Here is a 22,278-nt window from a genome sequence, read left to right as displayed (position 1 = left end):
CTTTTGATCTTCACAAACCAATAGCCCTGCAGTGGGTTGGTTGAAGGTCAAAGAACTCCAACTGCACAGCGAGCTGAGCCTCCATCCTCTGAACTTTTGCAGTTACTCACCTCTATATATGGCGTGGGAACTGTGGGTTTGACACAGCAGGAGCCTGGCTGATTGACAGCGGCACCAGGCTCAGCCAAACTCAAAATGACATTTTTTGTCATATCCTAAGTCACAGCAAACTGCTCAGAATGCAGTCTTTGGGTTAAAGAGCCCAAAACTAAATAGACCGACTTTTTCCAATTTCCATACGGTCTCTGTGGAACAGATTAGTAATCTCATTACATCTATTAGGTCAGGCTCTCCCCTAGACCCATGTCCTCCTTCCATACTAAACTCAATTACCGAGGTTATTATGCCTCCTCTCATGGACATTTGTAATACCATCTTTCTGACAGGCATTTACCCTGAAATATGGAAAAAAGCAATCATCAAGCCACTGTTAAAAAAAACCTTTCATGACCCCTGCGACTCAGCCAACTACAGACCCATTGCTTGCCTCCCCTTCCCTGCAAATTTTTTTGAAGCACTGATGAACCAGCAGCTTTCAGAGTTCATCGATAACCATCAACTTTTAGACGACACCCAATTTGGGTTTAGGAAGGGCCATGGCACTGAAACCGCCCTGATAAAGGCCTCTGACGAAATAAGGGCCATCCTAGACCAGGGCGGGGCGGCGGTCCTTATACTTCTAGATCTATCCGCAGCCTTTGACACGGTCGATCATTCCATCCTGATCGACCGTGCCGCATCCTTAGGGGTTAACCACCTGGCTAAAGATCTCCTCGCCTCATTTCTGGCCAACCGCACACAGGCAGTGAAGTTAGATGAATTCTACTCACCTTTCTTCACCTTACCTTGTGGCGTGCCCCAGGGCTCCTCGCTAAGCCCGGCACTATTTAATATATATGTGGCGGACTTGACGAGGGTCATTAAAGCACACGGGTTGTGTCTAACCACCTACGCAGACGACACCCAGTTGGTGCTGGCTGTGCAAAGGGATGGACCAACCGTTGCTTCACGATTCCAGGAGGGTATGATAGCCATCTGTTCATGGATGTCGAGTAATTGTCTGAAATTAAATTCGGACAAAACCGAGGTTATGACCTTTGGTAACCTTTCCCCGGAATGGTCCTCCATCTGGTGGCCAAGTGAAATGGGTCCGCCGCCAGTTCCAGTGGCCAAGGTCAGAAACCTCGGAGTCATGTTCGATGACAGGCTGTCATTCAAACATCATGTGAACACAGTGGTCTCATCCCCCTTTTACATGTTGAGGAAAATTAAGAAGCTACTTCCATATGTGCCAGCATCAGCAGGTAAAACTCTGTTACCGCTCTTGTTTTCTCCAAAATGCATTATGGCAACGCTCTTTTCCTCAACACGCAAGACCAGATCCTAAATAAGCTGCAATCCATCCAACATGCGGCAGCCAGAGTCCTGCTTGGCATCCCTAAATACCACTCACCCGCTATGGCCATACGTCACTTGCAGTGGCTACGAGTCAGAAGCCGGATCAAGGTTAAGGCGCTTTGTATCGCCTATAAGGCCATCAACGATACTGGACCACGGTTCTTAAAGAATGCGTTTCGGATCTATGTCCCTAAAAGATCCCTGCGCTCATCCTCCACCTGTCTCCTACCAGTCCCACGCACGAGAACCTCCACCTGGGGAGACAGACGTTTTCTAGTGGCGACTCCCAGGCTTTGGAACTCCCTCCCACTGGCCATCAAAACCAGCCCTACTCTCATTGTTTTCCGTAAACTACTGAAAACCTGGCTATTTGATCAATGATTCTAACAGCTGGCCTCTTGTCCCAGGAAGTTTCTTATGCGCCGAGACACCCTTGGGTATTTGTGCGCAATACAAATCACGAAAACATAAACATAAACATAAAGCTAAAACATTACAATAGAGATTTGACAATACATGTCAGGTGACTATTTAAAAGTCATTGAGGAAAAGGTTTGTTCAGATGGGAAAATAATGGAAATACACTTTGACAAATACCCCAGATAGTGGGAAGTGCCATGAACAAAACATGGCACAGAACTCAAGAAACAAACAACTAACAAAGAAAAAATTCTGATATTCTTGGACATTATGCTCTGTAATAGTTGAGGTATTGGCAAATGAGGAAGCTTTGGCAAGTGAGCAGGAAAGATCCTGATGGCGCGCTATCAATCCAGCCTGTCCTCTTCTGTGACAACATCCAACAAAGAAGACCAAACTGACTCACAGAAGATGGCCAGCCGGCAAGCAGTCTTGTGTGGGGGGGGGGGGGGGGGATGGGGGGAATGCGGCTGCTTGAGGGGGCAATCCATGCTCAGAGAATTTTTTTGTGAACTTAAAATTATATTTGAGACACCTGAGAATGACCAGAAAGATAGCCAGGAAACCTATTGATCACTAAGTGAAAAACTAGATGATTTAGCTAGCAGAACAAGTAAACTAGAGCACACAATATTGACACTGCCTCTAGATGTACAGAAAAATGCACATGAGATCTCACAGTTAAAAGCTCAAGACCGAGTCATCGTTCGCATCCTTGTGCGATTGGAAAAACAGATAAGGAGGTATGGATACTGAGAATACCTGCTGTGGGACCAGAGGGTAAAGGCATCAAAAAGTTTGTAATACACTTTAATAAAGATGCAATCTTTCAGTGAGTGTTTGGGGTGGAACTGGAACGGGAGATTTGGAGGGTACATTGAGAATCCTTAAAATAAATCTGAATCAAAAGAAGCAGAGGGAAATACTTATTAACTTCCATGCATAATATTTCAAAGAACGAATCCACACAGTTGCTCTAAAGATGAAGGCAATTTCACACAACATTTGTTGTATTATAACATCAGATGTATGTCATGCAACAGAAGATGAATAATGGTTCTTGGGAAGAGGAATGGAAGCAATACAAAGTGTGGGTACCAAAGCTCAGTTAAGATTGCCGGTAATATTGAGGGCCATGTGGAACAATAAAATGTAGGATAGGAAATACCAAGAGGAAGTAGAAAACTTAGTCAGGAATTTTAAATCAAAAAAGCTTATTACTGAAAATAATGGGAATGGAGGAGATGTAGATGGAGAAATTAGATAAAATAGAGGTGAGGCGAGAGTTTAAAGCCGAAACCAGCACAGGCTTTTGTCAAAGATTCTTCAAGCACCTTTAGTCAGGCCAAGGATGAATGTGTGTGGGGCAAGTAGGCCAACATATTTATTGGGGATGGATTGTATCCAGGTAAATTGTATGTCCTGGAATGTGAACGGGCTGTGTACTAGAAAAAGGGAGAGAACTGTAAAGGAATATCTTAGGCAGTGCGGGCCACATACACCAATTTTGCAACAAACCCACTTATAAAGTTTAGAATGTAATTTGGTATTTGTAGGAAGGTGGAATCTGACTGCATCGTTACCCCCACTTTTTGCCTGGTGTTTTACTGGTTTTCGACTTAGTTTGACTGGGATCCTGCTAATCAGGACCCTGTCTATCTTCTTTCTCCCTAAATTGGTTATTCATGTACTTTACCTACACTCGAGATATGATTCAGGGGTACCCTTATAAGCCCCTAGTATATGGTATTCTATGTACCCAGGGCATAGTTACCCCAGAGGCCTCTCAGGGGCTGCAGCAAGTATTATGCCACCCCTGAAAGACCATTCAAAATGACACAACAGGTCTGCTACAGCAGCCTGTGTAAGGTGGTCTATGCGCCCTTTACTTAGATATTGGTTCCCTATACCTATCCATATCACTGCACATATAAAACTATCAGTCACCCCTATGGCAGGCCTTATCAATCCTGAAGGCAGGGTGCTGGGTTTTATGTGAGAGGGTGCAACTGCATGAGCAGAGCCTCTCTGCAGCCTTCGGAACCTCTATTCCGGGGTTCTTTGCGATGCAGCCAACCATATACTCTTAAGTGGAAACCTGTCGTGTTTGGTGTCAAACACCTTGGAATCATACCTCCCCACCAGTAACTGGTGGGGGAGGTATGATTCCACCCTCATAGAGGAAGAAATATGACAGCACCGGTACACCGGGTACCAGCTTTCTCAACCCTGGCATCACAAGATGGATGCTGCCAGCCACAGACACGAGTCTGACCCTTGCTGCTGTACGAAAATCCAGCAGGGGAGGCTGGACAATAGGTTTTCTGTCACAGGGATATGTGACCACCTCCCAGACAGGCTCTAGTGTATTGGGGCTAGGTGGGTGCACTCCAAGAGTGCTTTGATGTCTGCACTGGAGGCACATTTGGTGTCCCTGTGCATAGTCCAGCTCAAACCGGTTGCAGGGGCTACCAGCCCCTGCTCTGGCCCCAAAAGTGGACAAAGGACATGAGTGTAGCCACCCCTCTGTCCTGACCCTCCTATAGGGGGGGTCCCCAAATTTTGTCCGGCCCCTTTCTGGGGTATAAAGTAGGAACCCCGGACTACAGGACTTTAGATTTACCTGGACGAAACTCTACTAAAGAATACTAAAACTTCAACTATCTACACTTCTTTGGATGACTAGGAATCTCCCTTGGAGTAAAGGAGTTACTCCCCTGCAAGGCAGGCACCAAAGACGCATCTGTCCGGCTTGCAACTACGCAGCTCCTGAAGGACTCCGAAGACTTTGCAACACAGGCGGTGGGTTTACAAGCTTCCCCGAGGCTGATCCGTGCTCTCAGCAAACCTGAGATCCAAAGCCCGAACCCCTGGACACCATGCACATTTGCAGCAGCATATGCTTTTTGGCAATACCTGAGGCTGTGCTTTGGGCTACTTGTAGTCCAGACCTCAAGCAGTGATTCCACCAAAAATTACTGGCCTACATTCCACGAGTGTCCCGTGGGCTGGTATTTAGTGATTCTTCTCAAGGTCCCTTTGCGATCCCTTGTCCGTCGACTTGTGGGTCCCTGAGAAGGGTACTGTAACTTTCAACACCCTTACCTGGTTGCTCCAGACGTGCCCTGACTCTCCATTGCTTGGGACTCACCAGAACCTTGCTGGTCCACACCGAAGCCATTTTACTCTCACCGCGTGGGTTGCAGTTGCCAAGGCTTGTTTGTCCCCAATCGGACACAAACCCCCCAGTACTCGACATCCTTCGTGGGACAGCTTGCTTGCGGACTCTGGTCATCGTCGACATCTCCTTGTCCCTGTGGCAGCGGAGTCAAGCTTCACCTCTTTGCACCTGAAACACCCAACATTGGTCTACCATGCCCCTGGTCACCCTGAAGTGACCCAGACTCTGTCCCCTCTGCGTTCAGGTTCTTCACTTCTCTGATCTAGGCTTGGATCACACCAGACAATTTTTTTTCCACGGCAGCAGCACTTTTCAGCAACTATCTATTGAAAACAGCGAAGATTCCCAACACCATTTGACACCTATGCACCCGGCTTCCCTGTGTGAGGTAACACGCGTACTCCGGTGCTCACATGGGTGATGGCCTTAGAACCTTCTAAGTCTAAAAGGGTTTGCTCCAAGTCTTCTCCTAAGTGTCCTTAATCTTTAAAATCCCAACGCGACTTTCCCATAGGATTATACGGAGCTTGCGGCTGTGTTCTCACACTGCATGTGTCCCCCATGGGTCCCCTGTGTCACTACCTTGGGTGGTTCCTTGGGATCCAGCGATTCTACATGTTCTAGGCAATGTGTCTAGTCAAGTCGTGGTTCTTTTACCACTTTCTTAATATATGGTTTGGTCTCCCCCTGGAGTCCACTGTGTATTGTGCTATTTACTGTCGTTCTAGTGTTTTGATATTGTGTATCTTACTCTCTAATCTCATAAAGAGGTTAGTAAAGAGTGTTTAGTAATAAAAACATATATTTTATATATACCTTGCGTGGTTCTCCTTTCATTTGGTCATTCAGGAGGTTATAATATGGTAAACCAAGCTGCTTTACATTCCTTCTAGACTTAGCCTGAAGGCTGCTCTCCATAGCTACCACTAGGATAGCTTTCAATAAAGGTTGTCTTTAACCTAATCATCAATAAGGGTTGTTTGGACTGGTGCAAGGTGCCCACTATAACTAGTGGACACTGTCCACTAGTTATACTAGTTATACTGGACAGCATATACCAGGATAACTTCTCACAGTATTAAACCAAGAAAATTGGACACAGCAAGTTATCTGCATGGATCAGTCATGATGGGAAGTAGCAATTGTGATAAGAAAAAATTGTAACAATGAGATTCCAAACTTGGACTCAGATGATAAAGGTGATGGGTATTAGCAACATTAAAAATCCATAAAAACGATTTTTCTGTGCTGGGTACTATGGTACTAACGTGAGCCTCTATAACACCTTTTCGCAAAGTTATTAAATTAAAATATACCAATCCTCCGAGGAGATGATTTTAAAGGGGTATTGGACAATATCTTAGACAGGTCAACAATGTGCCTACATATGAACTCCCTCAAAGCTTCAAACTGTTTTAAGAACATCATTGAAGATTTAGGCCTGTGTGATGATTGGTCAGTCAAGGCAGGGAAGCAGAGTATACTCTTCATAGCAGAAAATATGAATAGAATTCTAGAATTGATTATTGTTCGTTAAGCAGAAATGGATGGGTACAATTTGATCAATTAAATACATCCCTACGATCACTCTGCGGTATGGCTAGAATTTGTACATACCTGGCAAAGCGTCCAATTCCAGATGATCAAGAAACTGGCGACTGTTAGCACAATAGTCAAAGATTCATGAAATTGAGATTAAAATCGAATTCATGAGTTATAGGGTAGTTATCCTAATGATATAGTTTGGAACTCATATGCAGCTTATCTATGAAACATCATTTCTAAATGGTCAGAAAAGATTAGTCAGAAATGGCGGGAAGTGAAAAAGGTTAATAATTCAAGAAATTGAAAATTTAGAAATGTAGTTGCAACAAGAGACAATCCTATGGAATTGGAGACCGCTATTTTTAATGATACTTTTAGGATACAGGATAAAGGTAGGACAAAGGGTAATAGCCAAATGGGAAAATAGGAAGCTTCAATATTTTGAGTACAGGGAGAAAAGTCAGAAAATATTAGCTAGGAAAGTCAAAACTCAAAAAACACAGAAAAATATAACGTGTATTCAGGATACCATTGATGGGCAATAGGTAACCTGTAATAAATTTTCAATTTTTTTTATTTCATAATTCTTTACAAGACCATTATCAGGAAAAGATAAAAACTGATGCTGTTAATTTGAAGGTTTGGTTAAACTTGGTGCAGTTACAAAGATTAGCAGAAGCGGATCAAAGAAGGATGCTCCACGAGATAACTGAACAGGAAACTGAAATAGCTTTATCAAAAATTAAAAAGGTAAAGGCAACAGGTCCTAATTAAATACTGGGATGACTTTATAAAAGCATAAAGAAAGTTATTATACAAGAATGTAAGATAATATTTCATGATGTTTTATTTAAAGGAAGAGATACCTCTATCCTGGGGAAAAGCCACCATTCTTGTTACTCTCAAACCAAATAAGCCATATCATCCTCTTTCTCTGCTTAATGTAGAATAAAGCAGTTTGCAGAGATACTAGCTAAAAGCCTGGTGGAATTAAATGAACCGCTGATATACATTGATCAAAATGATTTATTCCGCGAAGACAAATGCACAACCTTATCCATCAATTGATTTGGCAGTGATATACAAAAATCCCTTAGCAGTCATAACTTTAGACCCTGCCAAAGTTTTGGTTTTAAGCCATAATCATTACCACAGTTAAAGTACTCTAGAACGCCCTGAAAGCAAGATTGCTTTTAAATTGTTATCTAGCAAACAACTTCGGCATTAGAAAGGAGACAAGGCATGTTTGTCCTTTATCCCCTGTTTTGTTTGATTTGTACATTAAACCCATAATACAACAGCTAGAAGTGATCATAGTATACGTTGATTTGAATGCCTAGAATATGAAAGGAAGATTGCACTTCATGTGTATGATCTAGTAATCTTTACCGGGGAAGCAGAAAAAACTGTATAGAAATTTGAACAACTGGCTAGATTAGATCTGTGATATGAACTCGGTCTAATTTTTGTGACATATAGTTGTAGAGATTGATCTTGGGACAGCTAACAAATACCTAAAAAAGGCATTTTCCGCTAATTGAATTTGTGTGCAGTGGGCCATCCCCCATATACCAGCCCCATAAGTCGCAGTTGAGACACATTTAGCTGCATAGATCTTAAGCAGAGTGTCTATAGGTTTTCCGCCCAGTCTTTTGGCGAATTGTTTTACTGCACCGATGGTGCGGGACAAGGCCAGATTGCGTGTAGCTATGGCTGTGGTCCAGGTTCCTCTATTATTAAAAATAATACCTAAATATGAGAAAGTTTTGGTCAAGCCTATCTTTGTTTAATTGACGAAAGTTTTGCAGTCTATTTTGGAGGGTTTTTTTTAGGTGCAGCACATGGTGAAGGTTTTTCCCAAGTTTATCTTCAAACCTCTAGAACCCATGAAAGTTGAGAAGCTGGTTAATGCCTTTTGAAGGCCCACCTGGGTTTGTGACATTATTACGGCGTCGTCGGCGTATAGTAATATTGGTACCGGCGAGCCGTTTATTTTAGGATTTTAGGATAATCAACTTCCAAATTAATTAAAAAGTCTGCCACTTCGTTAATATATAAATTAAAAAGAAAAGGTGCAAGGATACATCCCTGTCGGACGCCCTTTTCTATGGGGAACTTCTTAGTGCGTTCTCCATTTTTGCCATATCGGACCGTTGCTCCAGCACCTCTATAAAGTTCCTTTATAAAATTCAACATAGGTGGGTCTATCCCCATCTTGGTCAGGGTAATCCATAACACTTTGTGATTCAAGCAATCAAAAGCCGAGCTTAAATCGACAAACGTCATGTATAAGTTCCCTTTTTTGACCTCCATATACTTGCTAGTTATTAGTGCCAGATTGAGTCCCTGCTCAACTGTGCCCAGCCCGCTCTTAAACCCGTATTGGAATTTGGAAAGAACCCCTTCAGATTTGGCCCAGGATTGTAGTTTGGTAAGTAGGACTCTCCCTGCTACTTTCATCAAGGAGTCGAGCAGGGAGATTGGCCTGTAACATTTAGGGTCCTGCCTTTCTCCTTTTTTAAAAAAAGTAATTACTATGGCTTCTTGCCATGTGACGGGAAAGCCTGTTTGACTGTAGGCGTTTAGGACATTTGTGAGAAGCGGGGCCCAGAGATCCATATTATCTTTAAATAAATCTATTGGGGTACCATCTGGGTCTGGTGCTTTGGAATTGGCGCTCTCACGAATGGCCTGCTCAACTTCTGGTGGGGAAAAGGTTATGTTCAAAGGAAATGTATCTCTGGTGTGTGGTACTTCAGACTGCGGGTCAGTAGCGGTGTATGATATTGTCTCACGGAAGTTTAACACCGATGATTCATCCTTTTTATATAATGCTGTGAAATAGCTGACCCACACGTCCTCAGCTATAGCTACCTCCAAAGAATCAGTCTTTCTCTCCACAAAGAACGGGGCGTTAACTTCTCTCCAGAAAGAAATATTGTCCCGGAGGGCACTAGCCTTAAGTAATGCCTCCCAGGCAAGATTTTTAAGTACTTTCTTCCTATTTTGAAGTGCCTGTTTATAATCTAGCCTCGCTGCTCTGACTAATTTAATGTCTTTCGGCAGGGTCTTTATAGCCTGCAGGAGAGATGTATGGGCTTTGGTGCAGGCAGAGTTGAACCAGCCGTTCGACCTAGTCGTTTCGCCATCTTTTCGTTTCCTAGTCAGTTTTTCATTTATAGTAGCTACTATCTTATCATAGGCCACTCTGATCGTATGGGGATTAGTATCTTGTTCCAAGCACGTCATGAAGTGCTCTTGATCTTTCGTGATTATCTCCTTTAGGAAATTTTTAGGGTCAACCTTGGCCCACTTAATGGCATAACCATTTCTTCTGGACAGGGAAATTGTATGACGATATAATTTATCAGATAAGCTTAAAGCATGGCTATCGTGGTTGCCCGCATTAAAACTGATACTAAATGGGAAATGGTCGCTCATAACTAGGTCTTCAGTTTTAAAGCCCTGTACAGATCCTTGTCTGTTATTGGACAACAGCATGAAATCTATGATGGTGCCTGACCCTCGCCCATGGAAAGTTGTCTGAAAATCAACCATGGGCTCACAGAGTTCGTTGGCATGGCCTAGGTCCCAATCATGCATTAGTTGGTTTAGCATATTGCCAAAAGTGGTGTGTTCGAAATGCGTGCTAGGTTCCCCTTTTAGGTTTATTATGCCGCAAATATCCGAACCACTATGAGAGCATAAATGACAATTGAAATCTCCCACTATATGAATGCAGTCAGCCTCTCCCGTTCCTATATTTAGGATGTGGGTTAAGTCTTCTATAAGAGCTTTGGCTTCTTCTTTCAAGATGTTATTATATAAGTTGATCAGAAGAAGACTCGGCCCTTTCCCTTTTACAGAGAAACCCTGCAATGATTTACACACTCTATTGTTAGCCCCCTCATATTCAAGTTTCTTTACTGTCAAGTTTGCCAGGTTGGAGACATAAGTACAGAGGCCTCCAGAGCCCCTGCCTCGATTACCCTGAATAGACGGGGTAAAGAGGGTTCTAAAGCCCTCAATGTAGGATTCCTCCTGGTCCCAACACTCCTGGAGACATATGATATCGAATTTGTCTACAAAGGATAGGAATGTTTGGTCTTTCAATTTTTTGGAGAGGCCCGCGATGTTCCACGATGTTAGAGCCACACTGGCTCTCCTCACTGTTTGTGCTGAATCTTTTTCCAGTGAGTGTGGGCTCGTATTTAAGACCACATTTTGCCCTGTCAGATCTAAAGTTCCTTTATCTATTTCACCATGAGAGAAAGTGTTGTGTGCCTCATTTGCAACTATAACATCGTGCCCCTCAAATGTGGAGCCTATATCTAGTTGATTTGAGGGGGACAATGTCGGAGTTACTGATACCCAGGGGGGTTCTGGGTTTAAACTAGTCAGGGTTGAGCTGGTGTGACAGAGGGAGAGTTTTATATTGCACAAGTCGGGTGTTCTGCCTGGGATTTGAAAAGCAGAAGGAATGCTGTGGGCCTGTTTCACCCTGACTGAGTTCCCTGGTGGTCAGTCGACCATGTCTAGACATTCATATCTATTGCTTGTAGAAATACCCCTCCAGCCTTCCAGATTAAGCTGTTCTCTTCTCGGAAGCCAGGACCGAGGTTCCCAATCTCTAAATCTATTCCTATTCCTGTTCCAGTGGCCCGCTTGGTTCCAAGACCAATCCGAGCCCTCCTCCCAGTTTAGAGGTTCTCCCTAGTCATAAAAATTCGATGGTGGATAAAAAAAGGAGCGACGGTATGCATCAATCCCCCCCTTTTTTGCCAGGGCAGGCCAAGAGCAAATATAATCCACTGTGGCGGGATCGTCACAGCTGATTATAACGCAATCACCCTGTATGCTTTTTCCTGATTCACCAATCCATGATACTCTTCGTACTGAAGAGATTCTACTGGAATTAGGAGGTTGTAGGGGTCTATTTATGCTCAGCCACTGCAGCACCTTATTTCGAAGGGACCAAGAAGGTTCATCAATATTTTCCGACAATTCTAGGACCCCAGTAAGGATGACAGTATATGGGGTCGCCTCAGGTGGAAGATGTGTTGGACGCCTGAACGTTACTCCCTTCTTTTCAACACCCAGAGGTTGATAAGCCGACCCTTTAAAGGGTATGGATGGTGAAGGTTTCGACTTGGCTAACTGAGTTGACTGTGTTGGGCCCTTTGATGGACCGGGGGTGGCCTTGGAAATATCTTGGGTAGTGTTGGACTTTGCCTTCCCGGCTTCTACAATAATGTGGGTGGTGTCTTGTATTAGTTTCCGTTCAGATTGCACATCTACCGCTTTTGCTGCTTGTGTAGAGTTTGAACAGGAGTCAGGCTGAGCTAATTTGGCTGATGTACTAATAGCTTTGGATTTCCCCCCCCCCTGTAATTGATGGACCTAAAGCTTTCTGGGTGAAAGGTAGTGAGTTTAGCTTCGCTAGTTGCTTTTCGATGTTCATTAGGCTACGTTATACTGGATGAAAATGACGTTTAAGAAGCTCCCTCACACTTTCTAGTAGTTGGGCATTGGATGCACATATATTACAAGTGGCCCCCGCTGCCCCCGTGCTGTTTGAATTCTCAGGAGTTCCTGGGATGTTAGTCACGGGGGTATTACTAACAATTTGAGGGCACTGAATGGGATGATTTGTATCTGATATATGGATGTTTGAGGAAGATGTAGATTGATTTGAGTTAAAGGTGGTCATTTTTTTCTTTTTCGCCCGTTTTGATATGGCGCCCTCCCTCCTCCCTTTAGCATTTTTTTCCGTGGATTCTGCGTGGGTTTGACATTGGTATAAGTTGGGTGTTTTTTCTAGGTCATCGGTTGAATGAGAGTCAAGTGACAGCTGGGTGGCAGATAGATCCACCATACTAGGTACAGTATGGATCTGTGCTATAATTTCAGGTGGCAGTATCATAGGAGTAATCAGCCCTGGCTGAGAAGGGGTTTGGGCAGAGGCAAGAAGGAACATAGAGGACCTTCTCGCTATTGCCAGCTCCTGTGATACCCTACGCTCCAGCATGATTATACTTTGGTCTATCGCCTCGTTGGTCCTAGTGATGAAAAGATCTATGGGGCCTGTTATCTGTGTGGCATTCTGCGCCGTTTTACTTCTAGTCCCTCTTGTCATGGCCAAAACACAGATGGTAACGGAAAAAGGTGTTCTATCGTGAGTGACGAGATGGGAAGAATGTCCGTACTTTCAGATAGAAGAGAACGATCACGATAACAAAATGCAAATAACGTGGCCCTGTCCAGTCTTACCCGGTCTTTAACAGGATTAAACGGGCCCGCCCTTGGCCCGGGCTTCGCCCGGCGTCCCGCGAGGCGGGGCTGGTGACTCTTTTAAGCGCCTCCTGGCGCTCACAGGTGATACGGGTCACCGCTAGGGCGTCTGAGAAACGTAGTCCGCCCCTCGCCAGTCTCCACTCAGCGGCCCCGCTCCAGATGGAAAGAGAGCGGCAGAGCAGCGGGAGACGGGCGGGCAGGTCCACGTCAGGCAGCGAGGGTCAGCAGTGAGTTTGTGGCGTCTGGCAGCAGCAAGAAGCAAAAGGTATTCCCCCTCTCAATGGGGCTGGTGACTCTTTTAAGCGCCTCCTGGCGCTCACAGGTGATGCGGGTCCCCGCTAGGGCGTCTGGGAAACGTAGTCCGCCCCTCGCCGGTCTCCACTCAGCGACCCCGCTCCAGATGGAAAGAGAGCGGCAGGGCAGCGGGAGACGGGCGGGCGGGTCCACGTCAGGCAGCGAGGGTCAGCAGTGAGTTCGTGGCGTCTGGCAGCAGCAAGAAGTAAAAGGTATTCCCCCTCTCAATGGGGCTGGTGACTCTTTTAAGCGCCTCCTGGCGCTCACAGGTGATGCGGGTCACCGCTAGGGCGTCTGGGAAACGTAGTCCGCCCCTCGCCGGTCTCCACTCAGCGGCCCCACTCCAGATGGAAAGAGAGCGGCAGGGCAGCGGGAGACGGGCGGGCGGGTCCACGTCAGGCAGCGAGGGTCAGCAGTGAGTTTGTGGCGTCTGGCAGCAGCAAGAAGCAAAAGGTATTCCCCCTCTCAATGGAGCTGGTGACTCTTTTAAGCGCCTCCTGGCGCTCACAGGTGATGCGGGTCACCGCTAGGGCATCTGGGAAACGTAGTCCGCCCCTCGCTGGTATCCACTCAGCGGCCCCGCTCCAGATGGAAAGAGAGCGGCAGGGCAGCGGGAGACGGGTGGGTGGGTCCACGTCAGGCAGCGAGGGTCAGCAGTGAGTTTGTGGCATCTGGCAGCAGCAAGAAGCAAGAGGTATATCTAAATGGTACAAGGCACTACCAGAAGCAGAGGAAAACAAGACACACTCCTCGTATAGGATACTGAAAGGATGCTTGCCAAGTCAAGGGCTGCATAATGTGTGGCAAGTATCTTTTTATGCACTTTATACTCTATTGCCAACTGCTGCACTAAAGGGAAAAAAACATTTATTGACCCTACATAGAGCATTTTGGACTCCACACAAGCTCACCACGCCGGCAACATCACAAGAGGCCTTATTTAAGAGATGTAATGCAGCAAGTGAGGATGAAGAGCATATGTCCGTAAATGTTAAACTTTGATGTTTTTGGGGAAGATGTAATTAATATGGTATTGAAAGTATTTACATAAAAAAATACTGAGGTAAGCCAACCCCTCATATTGCTCGGGACTGATTTAGGACAAGGTGGAAATCAACCTGCTGAGATTTACTGTTTCATATTTCTATTCTATCATCCATCCATTCTTTCATACATCATACAGTTGTTCACAATTCCATCAATTAGTGGGCCATTCCATCCAACCATCCATTTACAAATCCTTCATCTATGCATGCATACAAACATTCATCTACCCATCCATCCTTTGACTTAGCCATCATCAAAAAATCCATCTAACCATTAATTGATCATTTTGCCCATTCATCTTTTCCCCTTCTCACCTTTCCGTATACTCTGCCATCCATTCATTTTTTAAACGTCCATCTACCTAGCCATCCATCCTTTCACCTACGATCCACCCATTTATCCTAGTCTCTGATCACCATACCTACCTTCCTGCCAGCCTTCCTTCATTCACTCTTATCTATACATCTTTCCTTCTTTCTCACTACCGCATACATTCCTATTTTATCATCTACCCTTTTCCCTCAGCTTCTTAAGTGTATCTTTATTGCCCCTTTCACTGACGCTGTTATTGCCTTACCACGATAATTATGATCTTTTGCCTTTAACTTGACTGACAGAAGACACCCATAAAACAACCCCACGTCGCTGCAGCTACTACAGCGAGGGGCTCACCACACCCCCTGTTCGGAGGTATGACTTCCTATCCTCCCCATGAACAAATGTCCCAAAAATTATTGCAGACATTTGGAATTGACCAGCCCTGGCCTAGAGAGATGTATGAGAAAATCACATCTGAAGGTGATGAAGACTTTAAAAAAAAACACAACAAAAGAAACCTTCATACATTATCTAGGGATGCTTATTTTACCAAAAAACAGCATGAGGCACATCTCAGGAACAGAGATGCTATTCTATAAACCCCAATGTCAGAACTATATGTTTTTTTTAGTTGTATATAACGCAAACTCGACCCGAAGGTATTGGAGCACTTTACACGAGCACCAGTTGCATTACAGACGCATTTTAGGCACGGGGAGATTAAGTGATTTGTCCAGAATCACAGGATGTTGATTATCCCTACCAAGACTCGAACCTGGTTCCCTGGCTTCGAGGTCGACCGATCTTGCCGTTAGGCAAAATCCTCTTAAAAACATTGACTTCAGTACAGTAATCTAGATTACTGTCCATCTGGGGATAGAAGAGAACAGTTTTGTCAGTAACCCCACATAATTGTACTACAGAGTAGCAAGCATAGCAATATAGTGGTATCAGAATATTGCGGACAGAATATCGAGGGGCAAAATATCGGAAGGTAAATTCATCTAGGGAAGGTAAAGATTTACCATTCTTAGCTGCGCATCTATGCACCTTGAAGATGCATAGCTTCCGAAACGCGTAACCATAACCTTTAATAAAACCCCTTAACCAGGATCCTGAGAGCGCGTATCATTGCCGTTTGTGTGGATATATATATATATATATATATAGAGTTAAGTATAAAAAATCTTTACTTACTTACCTTCCGATATTTTGGCCTTGATAAACTGGTCACTATATTTCCTGACACCGAGATTCCCATCTCAATATTCTGGAGGCACATCCCCCACCGCCAAATAGCTTAGACACTTTCTGAAGCATTAGATGTTGTGATATGTTGAAAATATGAGAACTGCATAGAAGTTCTAATGCGTCACAAAATGGTGGTGATCAAACTACTTTGAATGGGAGTGGTCCGGCTAAGCCTGCCCACCTCCAGATTTGTTCCTCCTAACATTGTAACAAAAGGGCTGCAACACCAATGAGATCACGACTGAGGTCAGACTTTCAGATGTCCATGGCTATCCTAAATAGAAAGAAAGGTGCATTGACTTGCTTGTTCCTTTGTAGCACCTATTGCACTACTGATTGTAATAAAACTAAAAAGAACATTTCTGTGTACACATGGGTGAAAAGCTTTCAGGGCCAAGCCCATCTCCCGGACTAAACAGAACATTATTGGCCAAGCTACTTTATTTCTTGCGGAAGAAGCCATCAAGAAGTTTACTCATCCAACGGCGAACTACAATGGGTATTATATATGTCCATGGCCAGCCAGGAGATGACTCAAATTAGAACTGATCTTTCATGGATAAAGTAATTGTCGCTTACTATTCAATATTATGCATTTCATCTTCACAATCACAATGCAATCCATCTAAAAACCCATTAACATTAGAACCACCCAGTCAGGGCCGTTTCTGCCATTAGGCAGGACTAGGCGGCCGCCTAGGGCGGCAAAATGACGAGGGCGGCATTTTAGTCTGGACTCAGTGCACTGTGCAAGTGAAGCGCACGCACCTGACCTGGCCTGGCTGTGGCCTGCTGATGTTTGCAATGGAATTGCATTTGCTGATGCTTGTTGTTGCCGAGCGGTGTGCGTGCGTGCACACCCTAGATTATTATGGCGTTACGTGTGTGTAGAAGAGAGAGGTGCAGGTCTGACTGCGGGACACACTAGTGGGTCCCCAGGGCCGTCAATCTTGTAGCGCTGGGATAGCGCTACCAATGACGGCCCTGGGGAACATTCTTGGCCAATCCACCAGCAGTTCTTCTGCAAGGGAGGGCAGGCCAGTGACGGCGGTGACGCACGGCGCACCAGTGCCACCATCTCTCTCGGCGCACGTGCGCGGGGGACGGACGGTCTGTGTGTGTCGCAGTCGTGTCGGCACTGGCTGGGCCTGGCCTGGCGCCCCTTTGCCCATAATTTAATTAGTAACTGCACTGGTCTGCAGCTGCCACCTGCCAGCCAGTGCCACCACACAGGGAGTCTTTTCCTGGGTCTCCTGACTCCGTCTCCCGCCGGCCGCCGGCCCTCTCCCGACCCACCCCCAGCACCACGACTCACACGAGCCAAAAACAGCATAGCCGCCCGTGGTCAGGCCTGGCCGTGTGGTGGTCGTGTCGTACGATGGTACGCAGCAAGCAGCAGGTCGTGAGTGACTTGAGCACTACTACTACACTAGCAGTCAATCAGTGCAAACCAAGCACAGCCCGCCGGTGAGTCAGTCAGTCAGAAGGCCGCTGGGCCTGGCTGCCTGCGAAAATAAATATAAAAATATATAGTTCGGATCCATCCGATTCGGATGCATTTGCATGCTGCAAATTCGAATATTTGTAAATGACTCATCTTAATATGTATTGTAATTGTGTAATAATGTTCATCACTGAGTCAGGCCTAATGTATGTTGTAAATGAGGCGGAGGCGGGCGGGTGACGGCCGGTGAGGAATCCATAGAGATTTCCAGGAGTGTTTCAGGAAATCTACGATACTCATAGATTTCCAGGAGTATCTAGACTACAGAACAGACAGACCGGTAAATGCAAACAGGTGCAGCTAGAAAGAGTGTGATCGATAATCACTACTGACATATACGGCCAGATGAGCATCAATAGCTCCGACATGAAACAGCTCGGTACGATGCGAGCTGCTGGAACGACGACTGGTTCAGAGCTCTACAAAACAAATCATGTAAAATACGCAGAGCATTTTATCTGAGACATAGACGATGATGGACAGACAAGGCTCTATATTGAAAGCAATGTTGTCGAAACTAAGACCAGCACAGGAAACAAGACAGACAAAAACACATACTGGGGTTGGGGGCTGCTAGTTACCAAATCAGAGCCGTTCCCTGACAACCGAAAACATCTCTCCTGATCAGCATCCCTTCTCTTGCTCTTCTGCTCTCTCCCCTCTCTCACTCGATCTCATTCTCTCTGCCTGAAGCTGCCTCGTTCAGAATCTCTCTGATTCTCCTCTCTTTTCTTCCATGATCCCCCTCTTTCTGCCTCATCTTTTCATTTTCCTTCTACCGCACTCTCTGTCTTCCCTCCAATCTCCTTCTTTCAACTCCCCACTCTCTTCCTCCCACCCACATTCAAGCCAGTCTCTCCTACCTATCAGATCGACTCCCGGTGGCATACCAAAACTTGAGGCCCCCCACCCCCGCAAGGTAGGTAGAGGGGTCCCTTCCAGGCACAATCAGGAGCTCTACGGTGTCTGACAATGGTGTCTGACACAGCGAGGTGTGTGTGTCGTGCAGTGTGCAGAGTAATGGTGTCTGACAGAGAGGTGTGTGTGTCGTGCAGAGTAATGGGTTCTGACGCAGAGAGGTGTGTGTGCCGTGCAGTGTGCAGAGTAATGGTGTCTAACACAGCGAGGTGTGTGTGTTGTGCAGTGTGTCTGACACAGTAAAGTGTGCTGGGTAGTGTGCAGTGGTGTCTGATACAGCGAGCTGTGTGTGCCGGGTGCAGATACAGCGAGGTGTGTGACGTCATGTAATGTTCAATGGTGTCTGACACAGCGAGGGGTGTGTGTGCTGTACAGTGTGCAGAGCAGTGGTGTCTGACACAGCGAGGTGAGCCATGCAGTGTGCAGTGCACATATGGCCAGTTGGCCACGAGGGCCGGTGACACTGCAGTCAGTGACCTCACCACTGGCAAAGCACAGCGCAGGCAACAGATGGGAGATGACCTCACCGCTCAAACTGAAGCTAAACTTGTGAGAAGCAGGGTGGGAGAAACGCAAGGTGTCTGTTTCCACTTCCTGTCCGGCCTGGATAGAGCCAGGAGGTCTTCACAGGAAGCACACACGGACGAGAAGAGGCCTGTGGCATTCTTAGCCTCTACACAGACAACACCAAGCCTGCTTCACCTCTTACACCCGCCCCTACCACAGACTCCCGCAATGGTCAGCCTTCAAGGCACTATCTCTCCCAGATTCGCAATTTGACACATCTGCCCCCACTTACAAAATAGAGCAATGTTGTTCATTATTGTCAGAATTAGGACATTTGACTACTGCATTTATTCTTCTAGCCTGGATGACGGGGGAGAGAGTGATGTTAGAAAAAGGGAGGGAGGGGGGGGGGGGCATTTTCAATTCTCGCCTAGGGCGGCACAACACCTAGAAACGGGCCTGCACCCAGTTAATAAAATTGAGTTTTCCATGGGGAAGGAAAGATCGTGGGTGATGTCAGCACAGTTCTCTATTGAACACTGATTTCAGCTTGGAAACCGTGGACGACTGGGAACATTTGGTAACACAACTTGCAAGCTTTAAACTACCAGCTGAGTTAATTAAGGCAGTATCTGGATAAAGTACCTACTGATTCATTTCCGGCCTCTCAAGTGATCAATTATAATTGCACTATTCTTGGTGGAGACTCTAGAAATGCAGATTCCAAAGTAAGGCCTGGATAGAAGCCATAACCTAACCAATGCTGGCAACAGCTGAAAGACAAACAACTGGGGGATTAGGCTACCAATGTGACAATATCAAATAACCATTAGCATGAACCAAAACCAAACTAGTAAAGATGTGACTGTTATAGTGATTCACAATCATTCCAGTGTTCCCTAGGGCCGAAGAGACCCAGGGGCAATTAGCCAATCCACGTAACAAGTACTCTCACTGGACTCAAAGCAGCCAGCTACTGCTTAAAACGTACTAAATTACAACATACCTCCTTGTTACGCTTTGACTTTCAGAGGTTAGCAATGGCCAACAGCCAAGGTTTGTTGTGTGAGAGAAGCTAGGAAATGTTTAACATTGAATACATTATTATGTACAGACCGTGTTATGTCTTATTGAGCCTGGATGCCCTCAAAGCGCCTCACGGGTAACAAGAACCACGCTACAAATCTACCGATTGATTGACTGAAACTGAAATAAAACATTTAAAGTATTAGGGGCATATGTATCAAGCCCTTATCCCGTTCGCAAATGGGCTGATTCTCAGAATCGGCCCGTTGCGAACGGGAAATGGCCTTTTGGGAGGTATCATCCCAAAAGAGCATTGCAAATTATAGAATCGCAAAATTTGCGATTCTCTATTTTGCGATTGCATTTAAGGAATCCCAAATTGCGATTCCTTAAATGCAATGTATGAAGCACAGAAAAAGTGCTATTTGGCCTCAAGAAATCGCAAACTACCACCAACTTCAAGTTGGTGGTAATTTGCGATTTCTTTGAAAAATTCACTTTTTTCATTTTTCAAAGGGCCATGTGGCGCACATACATGCCCTGAGGGCATGTATGTGTGCCACATGTGCACACATGTACATTTCAGGGGTGCAACAGGGTGTACTTTTGACACCCTGGCACCCAAGAATTGCATTCTCAATTTGCGATTCTCTAATTGAGAATCGCAAATTGATAACGTCTTCCCATTCATTTCTTTGGGCCTCTAGGCCCGGAGGAATAAATGGGGAGGTATTCCTTAATTGCGAATCGCAATTTACGATTCGCAATTAAGGGATATGTAGGATTCGAAAAATTATTTGCAAATCCTACATGCATAGCGTTTTGCGATTCTCATATAGCGATTCTCTAAAAATCGCTATTTGAGAATCGCAAATGTATCCTTTAAAACATATGCCCCATAGATCTTAAAACTTAGGAAATACAATATTAGTAGAACACAACTAGCTGACACTTCATTGTCAAGGAACTATGAGCATTGTTTAGCAGCTCTGGCGTGATAAGGTCTCTGTATGAAATCCAAGTAGGCCCTGCAGTGCAGATATAAGATAAGTACTAGCCAAAGTTCAGGATGCATGACAGCTGTGCTTTCACACAGCCATTGCGTTCAACGAAAAACCAATACATTTGGAAATACAAATTAAAAAAAACAGAAAGCACTGATTATCAATGCCTCTGAGTAAATTGAAAATACATACCTGGTTGACATCGTGGCGCTTAAAGTTCTCTAGTTTCCATTCTGAAACATATACAAAAGAACACACTAAGCAATCAAATAGACAGTGATTTTTCACTGATTTATTAAAGCGGTACTGCAATGTCTATATTCCTCTTTGTTGATCTATCTGAGGCATACAAAATAAAAAGACATGTACATGATAAGGCTGTTATTCAGAGGAAAATGGACTAGTGTGCATCTTTAGATCGGACCTCCTTTTAGAAGCTTTATGGTCTATAGTTATCTAATGCGATTTTCATAAAAAAAACAATACCAAACAGGCTCTGATATGGAGGTGAAGTGTGAAAAAATATACATTTAATACCCCCCTTCTCAAAATGCAAAGCCTATTAGCTTGTGTTAGTTTCTACATCATTCATGTAGAGCAGTTCAGGTGTGATGCCCATATTAACAGTTTAACCACTGAAAAGAGGCAGGGCAGTGATCACCCTAAGCCTCATTACCTTCAAATAAGCATTTTAGTGGACTTTAGTTTATAAAACATACCATATAAGTGCTGAGTTAGGGCTTCTTAGACATAGGGTAAGATATCCATGGTTTTGGAAGTCTTGATTGCTGGAAAAGTCCAGCAATAAATGAATGAATTAAAGACAACAAAGTTGTGGCTGATCCACAATTTTTTTTTGTTGAAAAACTTTATTGTGCAAAACAACATCATTACAAATATGGGCCAACAACCACAGGGGCCGGCCGCTAGTGTATGCAAATCAATTACTTGACGTCACGAAGCAGCAACTGATCCCCAGAGGTCCAGCAGAATTACAGATACATTTTCGGCAACTCAGGAGAGAGGCAGGATATAAATATTTTAGGAAAGAAACAAAGAGAAAAACAAGGAAACAAAACTCAAGGCGAGAAACGTTCTAGACGATGTCGAGCTCCGATGGGGGGGGGACCTGCCATACCGGATAGAGAATCAGGAGGACAATAGAGAATACCAGGGGGGGAGGCAGTGGGGAAGTCAGGACAATCAGCAAAAGGAGTACAGTATTCTAGGAACCTCAGGGTCAGGGAGACAGAGAAATGTCCGGAGTGTCTTCAAAGGGGGGCGTACAGATGTTGCCTCGGTAGGTGTTCCACTGGCCCCAAATTTTACTCCACGCCCTAGGCTTGCCCCTAGCCAAATATACTGTCTTCTCTCTAAACATGCACCAGTCCATATTCTCCTTCCATACTGACACGGTGGGAGGCCGTTGGGAACCCCAAAGCTGCGCAATATCCCTCTTTGCAATCATGTTCCCTAGTGCCGCCCACCGGGCCTGGGCAACGCTGTAATCC

The 22,278-nt window shown here is 45.1% G+C and overlaps 1 protein-coding gene across 2 annotated transcripts in view; it reads right to left on the bottom strand.

Annotated features, from left to right (window-relative positions):
• The window catches only part of PIGN (phosphatidylinositol glycan anchor biosynthesis class N), a 1,076,629-nt gene that overhangs the window by 776,010 nt on the left and 278,341 nt on the right, over window positions 1–22,278 (bottom strand). For both annotated transcript variants that reach the window (XM_086965406.1, XM_086965407.1), the window contains exon 10: window positions 20,960–21,000. In XM_086965406.1, the coding sequence (XP_086821532.1) occupies window positions 20,960–21,000 (41 nt within the window). The remainder of the gene's footprint in view (window positions 1–20,959; window positions 21,001–22,278) is intronic.

This window comes from Lissotriton vulgaris, chromosome 4_1, assembly GCF_964263255.1.
Source record: "Lissotriton vulgaris chromosome 4_1, aLisVul1.2, whole genome shotgun sequence".
Taxonomy (NCBI): Eukaryota; Metazoa; Chordata; class Amphibia; order Caudata; family Salamandridae; genus Lissotriton; species Lissotriton vulgaris.
The sequence above is the reverse complement of the archived record's forward strand: the minus strand, read 5'-3'. Positions and strand labels throughout refer to the sequence as shown.